Source organism: Lampetra planeri, chromosome 4 (assembly GCF_965212315.1).
Source record: "Lampetra planeri chromosome 4, kcLamPlan1.2.h2, whole genome shotgun sequence".
NCBI lineage: Eukaryota > Metazoa > Chordata > Hyperoartia > Petromyzontiformes > Petromyzontidae > Lampetra > Lampetra planeri.
The window spans coordinates 31,518,574-31,530,876 of record NC_136110.1 but is presented as its reverse complement, the minus strand read 5'-3'; the positions used below and the strand labels follow the sequence as shown (position 1 = coordinate 31,530,876).

Here is a 12,303-nt window from a genome sequence, read left to right as displayed (position 1 = left end):
CTTGTAATTCTAGTTTAGAGGTTGGGTTTTTTCTATATTGTTTTGTGTGTGTGTGTATATATTAGCGTTTTATATAACCCATTGTTAAGAGCCTGTGTGGCATTGCCATTGTGCCTCTTGTCAACAAGTGGAACCTCAATTCCTCGTGGTCACGGGCAGCCAGCGGCATAGCTATTGAGTGGGGCGCCTCAGTGGCAAGATGTTAACTGCCTCGCCTGGTCTACAGGAGGTCGTGGGTTCGATCACGACCCTGACGCCTGCTGTTGATTTTGAGTTGGCATGTGCTCCCTGTGGTCGTGTGGCTTTTTCACCGGGTCCTCCGGGTTTTCCCCTCCACATTTAGAATCAACATCACGTGTTGATTATTTGGCTGCTGTCAATTTCCACGAGATGAGCCATTTTAGTTGACCTGTCATTTAGTGGCCAGATCGCTTCTGAAAAATAGCTACCAAAGCGCTGAGCCTTAGCTGGTAAAGTAAAAAAAAGAGTTTAGTTTGTCAAGTGCACAGGGGGGGCCCACGTGGGCCGAAGGGGCCCAGGTGCCAGGCTTCTGAAGTTTGGGGGGGGGGGGGGTGGATTGGACGGAGGTGGCCCATTCCGTTCGTCGCTGCCAATTGGCCGTGCCTACCAACGCTACGAGACTGTTCGCCGCCGAGTTTGCCTTTGTGTCGTCGTGGCAATAAACACTGCGTTTGAATGACCACAAGTGCTGTTTTGCGCGCACATAATGGGGGATGCGCTCCGTGTGGCGCTCGCGGCAAAGCTTGCGACGTTGACCCAGCGTTGGCGTTGGAGCACTCGGGTCAGCGTTGGCCCCAGCAGCGTTCCACGTCGTGTGTGTGAATTCACTCTGCACTTCCCCCAATGCAGAATCTGTCCGGTCGCATAAAGCACCGCCGCCGCCGCTGCCAAGGGCTTTTCCCAGAGGCGTAGCTAGGGGGGGGCAGGGGGGTACATATGTCCCCGGGCGCCAAGGTAAAGGGGCGCCAAAATGAGGCTTACAACGTTACATTATAACTTATTGCGGCGGGCGCGGCAGCCTGAAACTACTGCACAAATCTACACCTCAACCTAAACCTTCAATGGGACAAGATCGTCTCAGCGATCTTGAGAAACATTGGAAAAAAACTGATTTTGATTACATGATTGACCAGTTTGCGACAGTGAAATCAAGAAAATTGTATTTTTTGTAGACTATGTCAACCAGTCTACGACAGTGACTGAGTGAGCCATGTAATATAATTTGTATACATTTGCTTCTTTAAATACAATGTTTCATTAAAATTAAAATTGTTATTCCTTATTCGATGTAATAGGAAAATGTGATTAAACGGGGGGGGGGGGGGGGCGCCAATTTTATAGTTCGTCCCCGGGCGCAAAATATCCTCGCTACGCCTCTGGCTTTTCCCCTTGCTTTGTCACGTAAAACGTCGCAGGCCAAGGTCGAGAAGTCGTCTCGGCCATTGCTGGTGATGTCCACCACACCTTGCTGCCACTGCTTCCTTTTTTTTGCTTTTCCAGTCCAAACTTTTGGACCTGCCCCCTGGTTGCCAACGCCCGTCTCTGTCGCCTGCCTCGACCCAGCAGCCCTCGCGCGTCCCACCCGTCGCCATCTCCACATGACGATTGCGTCTGCGACACTTGGCCCCACCGCGTTCAGTGTCAGAACTTTCAACCTCATTACCCTCAGTTTAGCCGTGACATTCCGAGGCATCCTCTCGGCCACGCGCCGTGTATTCGAAGGATCAAGGGTGCTGTTTCTCAGCTGCTCTGCGTGAAAGCCAACTTCGGCCCCAAAGTCACCCGTGTCCGTCTCAACACCGAAGTTTGGATTGATTTTGTTTCAATTAAAAACGACACATCGCGGCAATGCTACTGTGTAACAAGGATCCTTGACAATCAAAGGCCTCTGCAAAGGTACACAAACACAACGACAACGAATTCAAACGGCATCATGAGCGTCGGTTATCGTCGAATATAAAGCACATAGCTAGATCGGTTCGTTCAGATTGTTCGAGAGGCTGGTGCACGCGAGACAAATAACGAAGTGGTGGGAAAAGTCGGGACGGTGGTGCAGGAGAGGGGACTGAGGATTAAATATCACGATTTGACCTATGGACATTTTAGTTTATTGACCTTTCCTCCGATTAGCACGGTTGGTTACGTACGGTGCGAAAGAAGTGCATGCATTATGATATTTTGGTACTGGCGAAGGAGGCCTAATGATGTAGAGTGGTACTTATTTATCAATCCCCTCGGAGGGGGTGAAGGGCCGAGTTGACCCCCCCCCCCCTCGCCCCCCTTCCTGGACCTGCCGATTGCGCTCGGAGCGATCGAGGTGGACAAGACGGCGCAGCGCGCGCGGGTGACTCCATTGCTGTCGAGTGTGCAGGCGGTGCAACTGCACGGAGGGTCCGGGGGCTGGAGGGAGGCACGAAGTTTTCCAGGCTACGAAGGGAAGTCATGGGGAAGGGGGGGGGGGGGAGATTGTACGGTGGAGGTACTGAGATGGGGGGGGGGGCATTTAATGAATTGGAGCAGGACCCCGTGCCAGCCACGGCACTAAGAGTCTGTCGGCTCGAATTGAGCTCTCGCTAACAGCGGGGGCCAGGAGTCTCGCAAAGAACGAAAATAAAGACACCACCCCCGCCAACCCTCCCTTGTTCCCCCCCCCAGCGACTCGGCCCAGATGTTGACTCTGTGTGTTTGCCGTGCGGGGAAGATCGCTCTGCCGCGCGGCAATTAATGAGCCTCGCTCGAGTCGTGTCGCCCCCGCCTCTCCACCACCACCTCCACCACCACCTCTACCTCCACCGCCACCACCACCACCACCGCCTCTCCGCCACCACCACCACCGCGATAAGGCGGTGCGCAAAAACGGGAGCCGGGAGAGGCTTCCGCGCCGGGCGGGGATAAAACCGCGACCCCCTGGGGAGCCGCGCGCGCAACGGGTTCTGTGCGGCGCCACCCACAGAGGATAATGTCCCTCCCGGCTGCCCTGGCCCTCCCGGCTGCCCTGGCCCTGCCGGCTGCCCTGGCCCTCCCGGCTGCCCTGGCCCTCCCGGCTGCCCTGGCCCTGCCGGCTGCCCTGGCCCTCCCGGCTGCCCTGGCCCTGCCGGCTGCCCTGGCGCTACCGGGTCGCCTGGCGCTCCTGTTCGCTGCCCTGCTCGTTGGTGAGCAGCACCCCCCCACCAGCACCAACACCGCCGCCACAGCCACCCAAGCCGATCAGCGCGCAGAGAGGTATCAGCCGGTCGCCCGCAGTAAACGTGGGCAACGCAGGAAAAAATAAATATTTAAAATAAATAATAAACTAATAGAAATAATCATAGAAATAAAAGAAAAAAAATCACGACGTTTCTGGCGCAACACAAGCGTCCGTCATCAGGTGGGACAACCACAGCAAGACACAAATGCTGAAGTGGGCAAAAGAGCTGCTGTAACAAGGGCCTATAGAGGTGGGTACTACCTTGTTATCGCGGTACTACCTTGTTATCGACTTTACCGAAACAACCTAAGAGTATGAAACCTTGCAGTTACGAAAGCTTCAAATCTAGAATTAACACCCTCTACGGGGAGGAATTCCACCTATCTGTTAGAATTTTTAACAGACAACGAGACAAGAAGTCACAGCTTCTCGAGACGCTGGCCTTCCTCAAGAGATGCCGCGATGACAAAGTCATACCCATCGCTTTCACACTCACATCTGCTGACATCTATAGCCCCTTGTTACAGCAGCTCTTTTGCCCACTTCAGCATTTGTTTCTTGATGTGGTTGTCCCACCTGATGACGGACGCCCGAAACGTCGTGATTTTTTTTCTTTTATTTCTATGATTATTTCTATTATTTTATTTTTTATTATTTATTTTTACCGACGTGACTTTACCGATAAAACCCAAGAGTATGTGGCCAACGGTGGCGCGTGTGGTGTGCCGAGGTGGTCGGCAACCTGCAGCTCCTGGAGCTACAGCGCGGATCTTCGAGGGCTGCTTGCAGAGGCCGCAACACCCGTCTCGTCTTCACACTTACCGCGGTTCTTGAAATGTTGAGTTTTTGTTGTTTGTTTGTTTACCGAATTCAAATAAAAATGGCTCTTCTCGTTATCGGTAAATGCCACCGCTGAACAGATAAGCCTTTTTCGACCGAGGCTATGGCGTCAAATGCCACGTGCGCGGTGCCTCGACTCGCTGTGGCATCTTCGTATGTGTGTGTGTGTGTTGAACCAGGGTTCATCGCAGCCGTGATTATAATTTGGGAACGTGCCGCTAAATATAAGAATAGGTGTTGCCCTTTCTGGCAATAAGACCGTTTGTGTTAAGATGTTAAAATACCAAACAGAATAATGTTTCGAGGAACCCTGCCTGAATGAACCACGCACTGAACTTATGATGAACACGCGACCGCAAGTCCCGTGCGTTGGTAATGCAGACAGGGTTCCTTGAAAAAGGATTCTGTTCGGTGTTTTAACATCTTAACACAACTGTTTTATTGGCAGAAAGGGTAAAATCTGTCGTTGTATTTTGATACTGGCGAGAAAGTTCCCATAGCGTAACTGGATATTTTCTCAAAAGTATTTTTTTAAAAATCGTAATCGATTCATTCGTGAACTGCAACGAGGTCGTGGTTGTATAAAACCCAATTAATGAGACGTGCACCTCCTCCTAAAACTCTGCTAGCACTGGCGACACATGCGTGCTTATGTGCATGTGTACGTTGAACTTCTTTTGCCCCGTACGTAGCCAACACCACACTCCTCTTCACCTGCACCGCTCGTCGAGACCACGTGGCCCGGGATGCTTGCGCACTGCTGTACCACTGGCTCCACATCGTGTTCAAGATCTCACTCTCCTCCATCATCTAGATCTGCCATGGACTCACCCCTGCCTACTGATTTAAACTCCAACTACAAAGACCCCCCCGGATAGCCTTTAATATACTTTTAGGACAAGTGCTGTTATCGAGCACCTATGAAGGCCGGCACGGTACATGTGTACGTTGAACTTCTTTCGCACGGTACATAGCCAACCGCGCTAATCAGAGGTACACGATGGAGTGGGTGGCCACCACCACGCCCGACCGCCTTTGTCTCCCCAGTGCCGATGTTTACACTACTGCACCAGGCACTACTCATTTGAGGCTGAGTCGACATAGGGAGGTGAGGTGGTACGGGACCTCAATTATAATCGTCACGTGTGCTCGGCACGAGCGGGATTTGAACTCGGGCCGCCGGGTCCGCGGCTCGCTAACCGCTGCCCCACCACTCCCCGACACTCACTCTCCCACTTGTCCTGGGTTAACTGTGATCGCAAAACTGAAATGTCACAATGTTAGTTTGCTGTCCTTCCCCCGCACCTCCGATAAAGCACGGCTGGCTACGTACGGTGCGAAAGAAGTTCACCATACGAAGCGAGAGTGTTCTGGGCGGGTTTCACCGTTCACTGGCTCGTCAGCAGCCGTGATTGGCCGATTGTAACTGGCCGTCGGAGTCACCGCGTGACGTCTCGCTGCTCTGACAGGAGAGACTTTATCCGGCAGCTCGGACTGCCTCTCCCAGCGACTCGAGTGCGACTCCGACCCCAGCTGTGGTAGCGTGATCGCCATGCTGGAGTACAACTGTGACCCCACAGGTAAGTGGTGGGTCAGAGGGGTGGGTGGGTGGGTGGTGGAGGCTGTGTGCCATGGCCGGCCTTCATAGGTGCTGCTCGCTAACAGCACTTGCCCCAACAGTCTGTTTAGGCTATAGGGGGGATATTTATAAATGATAATTAATAGCATTATAGAAACATAGGGTACCATTTAACACGTAGGCTTTCGCGACCAATATCCATAATAGAGTTTTTTGGGTTATATCGCGTAAATATATAACTGTGTCCGAAGGATGATTGAATATGATCGACGATTTAGCATGAGGTTGTGCAGCTATTATTATGGGACGTGTCCCATAACTCGATAAATACCACTGCTGAGTCGATAACCCTTTTATCTTGATACGTGACTTTACCGAAAGAACCAAAGAATAATTCCTGCAGTCACGAAAGCTCCAAATTAAGTTTGAACCCTTTTTCGGTTGAAGCTATGGCCTCAAATCCCACGTGCGCGTTCCACGTTATAAAGGTGCACGTTCCATGATATAACGGTGCACATTCCGCAATACCTCCCCCACCCCTTCCACTGTGACCTCCGCCCGTAGCGAGCGACCGCGACCCCGCCGCCGACCCGGTCGCGTCGGCCCGCCGCTGCCGGGAACCCCACGACTGCCGCGCCACTCGCGCCTTCGCTCAGCTGCGCTGGCCCCGCCTGGCCTCCTGTTCCTGCGGCGGAGGGGAGGAGGGGGACGGAGACCGGCACGGGGACCCCCGCGCGTGTCTCAGGCTCCGGGGCCTCTTCACGGAGGCGTGCGGGTCCGGACACAGCGGTACGCTTTGGGCCCCGAGCGCCAGCGGGCGTCGCCGGAATCGCGATTGCAAGTTTGCTCGAGGCAGGGTGCGAGCCTCGGGTTGAAGACCCCTCCCTGTGGTTTCACCTGTGTCCAGGGCCGGGCGGGGACCCGGGCGCCCCCCCTCGCCGCTGCGCGCCACCCCGGTGGCGCTGCCGGGACGAGGGCCCCTCCTGCCGCGCGGAGCTGGCGAAGGTGACGCGCGCCTGCGGCTCCCGCGCCGAGCGGCCGTGCCCGCGGTGCCAGGAGGCCGCGGCGGCACGGAGGGACGAGCGGTGCCGGCGGGCGTGGGAGGCGGCACGCAACTCCTCCTGCCTCCACCCGGCGCCCGGCGGCGTTGGCGGCGGCGGTGGCGGTGCAGCCGAGGTGGCGTCCGCTCTCGCCGCCGCGCCTCTCGGCAAAGCCAAAGGTGCGAGATTCAGGGCAGGGGCGGTGGGATCTTGGGACGTCCCTATTTGGGAGGAGCGGTTCCCGACATTATATCAGTTGAACACGTAGTTGGCGTTCGCGACCAATATCATCCGTATTACAGGTTTTTTGGGTTATATTGCGTAAATATATAAATGTGTCGTTAAACCCGCCACCACCCGACACACACGAATCTGGTTGTCGCCTGATGCGGCTAGTTGTAAATACTGGCGAAACGTCGTACTCATATTGTAAATGTTGTGGCTTGGCTCTCCAACACACCGGTGTGCTGTACTAGTGACGAATTGGCCACGTTCTGTTCACGTGACAACCCTTACTAGTTGGCTGTGTCGGGTGGTGGTGGGTTTAACGACACATCTATATATTTACGTGATCTAACCCCCCCCAAAAAACCCCTCTATTATGTTAAATATCAATTAAAACACCAATTTTCAGGGTCTCGTGCCCCCCCCCCACCACCCACTCCTCACCCCGGCCTTGGATCTGCAGCTGATTCAGGGCGGGTTCGGGATGCACGGGGATTGGACCCGGCCATGGGGCAGGGGTTGTGTCGCCACCCTTTGGAATTTGGTTGGCGTCAGATTTAAATGGGCCACTCGTGCGAATTACGTCACGGGCTGCGCAACGTCCACTTGCTCGTGAAGCAGACGTAGCGTAGTATGGAGGAGCGGAGTGTTTTCACAGCACCGCAGCATTAACCAGGGCGGCCCGCTAGTTTCCAGACGCGACGAGCGGCAAACGCGCGGCCACTGGGCCAACTTCACCGGCCATTTCTCATCATACACCAGTGGCGGGTGGGGGGGGGGGAGGCTTTAACTACCTCACCTGGTATGCAGGAGGTCATTGGTTTGATCCCGACCCTGACGCCTGCTGTATATTTGAAGTTTGCATTTCTCTCTCCCCGTGATCGCGGGGGGAGATTTTTTTATCCGTTTTTTCCCTCCACATTTCGAATCATACGTTTAGAATAATTTGGCTGCTGTACATTTCCACACGATAAGCCGCGTCGTTGAGCTATCATTTGTGGCCCGGCTGCTTCTGTAGAATAGCCATATAGCCCAGTGTGCATTACCTGGTTCAATAAAAAAAATATATACACACTTTAGCCTAGTAGTTTAGTTTATAGTTGCGGCCACGTCTGACCGTTGCGTGCTCCGCGCGCTGTTGCTGCTGCTGTGCTCGCAGACGCGGCGGGGAAGGCCTCCGCTGCGGACGCCTCGAGCGGCGCGGCCTGGAAGTCGAGCCGCCTCTACCAGCTCCGTCAGTACCAGCGGCTCGCGCTTGCCGCACACCGCCCGAGCTCGCAGCGCGCGCTTCCAGAGATGAACGGCGATACCTCGAGAACAACTTTCACCGAACGAAAGCACAAAGGGGAATCAGCGAGGCGAATGCCAAAAGCTTAATTTTAGTTTGGCAAATGCATTCCTCTCGTGCTTAAGGGTCACCGAAATGTTTTCGGAGGCCCGGAGCGATATGACGGACGAGGTGCTCTCAGATTGCCCTCCACCCTAGCCCTCGCTCCTTTCCAAAAGCCCCCCCCCCCCCCCACTTCTGATCTGAGGCCTGGGGGAAAACTTGCGTTACAGCGCACTAATCGTAGGTTATCCCGCACCTCCGTTGAGCACGGTTGGCTACGTACGGTGCGAAAGAAGTTCAACGTGCATACACGCAGTGAACGTATTCACGCACAGGTGCGTGTGAAGTTTTTGGGATTTTGCTTTCGACCGGGACACCTGTAACAAATGCAAATGTACACTTAAGTGGCGATGTGTTTTCAAATTGCCATCACGATGGCGAACACCCTGATATATCGTCGTGAACATCTCTCCCTGGTACGTAATAATATGCTACACCGTGGCAGTGGGGGTCGCAAAATGCAGATTTATTACTAATAAACCCCAATGATCCGAACTTGATACAACTTCCGCAAGTCGTTCTCATCACGAGGTACCATCGTATTTTAATATTAAAAGAAGTTCAACATCCCGTAAGTGTCATTAAACCCACCACCACCCGATTAATAAGGTTCGTCACGTAAACAAAACGTGCCAAATTAATTACTCATTCAGCACACCGGTGTATCGGAGAGTAAACCCACGACTCAACCTACAATTCGAGTTTCGTGGCGTTTCACCGGTAATCACAACAACAACAACAACAACCAGCAGCATCAGCATCATCAGGCGAGTTGCAGAGAAATCCTCTTCCTGTTTCGGCCTTCACGCCCACGGGTTGACTCCTGCGCTGCCTCCCGCAGAGCGCGGCCTGTCGGCCTCGTGCTCCCAGACGGTGCCGCTCTGCCTGGGGGACGCGCCCTGCAACCGGCGCGTGGTGGCGTTGGCGCGCTCCTGCGCCGCCCCCTGCGAGCCCGAGCGCTGCCTGGCCGCCACGCGGGACTTCTACCGCGACATGCCGTACCGCGTCGCCGAGCGACTGCTGCTGTGCACCTGCGCCGCCTCCTCCTCCTCTTCATCCTCTTCATCTTCCGCCGCCGCCGCGGCAACGGAGGAGGAGGAGGACGAGGGGGAGGATGCCGAGTGCCGGGACGTGCGTGCCGCTTTCCACCAGCAAGCCTGCAGCTCGGCGTCGCCCGGGCTGCCCGCCACCCCGCCGGGCTGCCTGGACGTGCTGGCCGCGTGCCAGGCCGACCCTCTGTGCAGGTAGGTCACCGTGGTGGGAGGTCACCGTGGTAGGAGGTCCTTGTGGTAGGCGGTTGCCGCGGTAGGAGGTCACCGTAGTGGGAGGTCGCCGTGGTAGTTGAGAGTTTATTTTGTATATGTGTGTATGTTGAGCTTCTTTTGCACCGTACGTAGCCGACCGTGCTAATCGTAGGTGCGGGTTACTCACGGGACCAGGATAGTCACATTTGAAATTGACCCCGTGTCCTTTCCCACTGGCTACAGCTCCTCCAGGCAGACGAAGCTGATTTGAGAAAGTTAATGAGCGAGTGGGTGAATGAGTGGGTGAGTGAGACGGTGGGTGAGAAGGTGGGCGAGTGGTGGGTAAATGATTGAGTGAGATGATGAGTGAGCGAGCTTTTGGACGAGCTAAATATAGCGTTTATTTTGTTTAACCGGATGGGAACTCAAGAGACCGTAATGACCCGGGTTCACAAACACCGACGTCACGTGACACATGGAAAAACCATTGCACAAAATGAAAGTCGACGTGCAACAATTCCTCGTGGCGTTAAGGCCGCTCGCGCAGATCAAGTCTTAGTCTTGATCATCGTGCAACGACAATAGGGCGCTACGTGCCGCTCAGCCGCCCTCATTCGTCGCGCGAAGGACCGTCACGCGAAACGTGCGACCTCTTGCGACGGCAAGAGGTCGCACCTCCGATTAGCACGGTTGGCTACGTACGGTGAGAAAGAAGTTGAAAATGCATGTGTATGTCCTGCTACACCACTACTCACTGCTGCACACTCACACTCCGACTCTCCATTTTTTACAACCACCACCACTACCCACAAAATCACCGTCCTGTGTCCGGGGATGGGGGTAGGGGCGAGGTCTAAGCGTAAAGAGGCGTGGCCTGAGGAAAAAGGGGCGGAGTCTAAACGTAAAGAGGCGTGGCCTGAGGAGGAAGGAGCGGAGTCTAAAAAGGAAAGGCGCAGAGCCAACAGAGTTGGGGGGGGGGGGTCTAGAAGAAGGAGGAGTCCTGTAGACCTTGAACTTCGCTGTTGATTTAAGGTAATCGACGCACAGAATCAAACACGTTCTGCAGGCAACAACAGCAGAGCTTTAGTGCCGCAGATGCGTTCAGAGGCCGACTAATAAACTCAACTATTAAACAGTTTTATTTTATTTTACCAGGTAAGGGCCACTGAGCTACATAGCTCTTTTTCAGATGCGACCTGGCTTCAACTGATAGCTCAATGAAGTGGCTTATCGTGTGTAAATGTATATCAGCCAAATACTCTAAACGCGTGATGTTGATTCTAAATGTGGAGGGGAAAACCGGAGGACCAGGATAAAAATCCACGCGACCGCGGGGAGAGAGAGAGAGAGACACCGCAAACTCCAAATATACAGCAGCAGGCGTCACGGTCAGGATGGAACCCACGACCTCCTGCATACCAGGCGAGGCAGTCAACATCTCGCCACCGCGACAAGCTGTGATATATAACGCCGGGGCGCACGCGTGCGCGTGTGTGTCTCTTGCAGCCAACGCTACGTGAACTACGTGGGCAAGTGCGCTGGCGCGAGCCCCTACTGCACGCGTGACGAGGCGTGCCGGCGGGCGTACATGGCCACGCGTGGCACCGTGCTGCAGAGGGCCTGCGCGTGCGGAGGGGGGGCGGCCGGCGACCGGGAGGCCTGCCTGCTCTTCTACAACGCGCTGCACAACGCGTCGCACCTCGGCAAGGCCCGCCGCGCGTGTTGTGTTTCTCTGCGCCTGGGCTTGGGGGGCGCTGCGCTCCGCTCCGCTCCCCCCTCACTCCCTCCGCGATTTTGGGTCGTCTCCAGGTCGGGTGTTGAGTTGGCAGAAAATAGCTGGAGGCAAAAATCATTTCCACCCCATGTCTGATAAAAAAAAAATAGCACCGACATACCTAAGCCCAGGTCTTATTCTTCTGTGTTGCTTTCTTCCGATATTACAAAGCCACTTGAGCTGTGCACCTTTAAGTCGAGATTGGAAACTAATTTCTTAAAAACTGCTTGTTGAGTGCTAGTTTGTTATCCTTCCCCCGCACTTCCGATTCGCACAGTTGGCTATGTACGGTCGTGAAAGAAGTTCAACCTACGTGGACACATTGAAAGAAGTTGATCAGCAATGTGGATATGCACATGGCGAGGCTGTCGAGTGAGCGAGCGGGCAGCTTCAGGAGTGGCCTCAAATCTGAAACACTGGCGGCGAGCGATCGATGAGAGCGATAACGTTGCTACGAGGTCCACGGTTCGAGGTCTAGACTCGCGTGGAGGTTCACAGAATCACACAGAGCCCCAACAGACTCGCGCAGAGACCCATCGATCAATGATGGGAGTGGTGATGTGGTCCGTGATCTGCGATTGGTGAGCGGCAGTCGCACCTCCTACATCGGTGTAGTATGAGAAGGAGGTAGCCGCATAAGCCGTGCGATGTTCTGATGCGGTGCAGCACAGACACGTTGATTGACACCGGGAGGTTCTTCGGCGGGATGGGACGATGCAGCGTCCGGTAGGAACATCGGCGTTGTCTCTGGTTGCGCTCAGCTGAGCCTCAGGGTCGAGTGAATGGTGCCTTGGGAGTTTTACGCTGGGCTGCTCGTGCGTTCGAAAAAGCACGGGGGAGGGACTGGCGCAATATTCCATGTGGGTGCACGTGGGCCAAATGCGACAGGGCAATGTTGTTGCTTTGCCACTGTGAACGAGTGGGGGGGAGGGGGTTGAAGAACCAGCGGCCGACCCTCCCCGCTCGTGTGAATCTTGCAGCAGTGGGCTAATTGCGCGTTCGC

General features: G+C 54.8%; 1 protein-coding gene across 1 annotated transcript; it reads left to right on the top strand.

The window, feature by feature from the left end:
• Nucleotides 1-2,558: 2,558 nt before the first annotated feature.
• GFRAL (GDNF family receptor alpha like) lies at nt 2,559-12,291 on the top strand. Its single transcript, XM_078593845.1, has 8 exons — nt 2,559-3,173; nt 5,518-5,628; nt 6,192-6,416; nt 6,535-6,846; nt 8,052-8,126; nt 9,124-9,526; nt 11,033-11,229; nt 12,281-12,291. The coding sequence occupies exons 1-8, from the start codon at nt 2,981-2,983 to the stop codon at nt 12,289-12,291; spliced, it is 1,527 nt and encodes a 508-aa protein (XP_078449971.1). The 5' UTR covers nt 2,559-2,980.
• The last annotated feature ends 12 nt before the right edge of the window (nt 12,292-12,303 follow it).

Coding starts and splice junctions, on each gene's coding strand:
- GFRAL (XM_078593845.1), top strand. CDS start 2,981: ATGTCCCTCCCGGCTGCCCTGGCCCTCCCGGCTGCCCTGGCCCTGCCG. Junction 5,629..6,191: donor GTACAACTGTGACCCCACAG/GTAAGTGGTGGG, acceptor CTCCGCCCGTAG/CGAGCGACCGCGACCCCGCC. Junction 6,847..8,051: donor GCCTCTCGGCAAAGCCAAAG/GTGCGAGATTCA, acceptor CTGTGCTCGCAG/ACGCGGCGGGGAAGGCCTCC.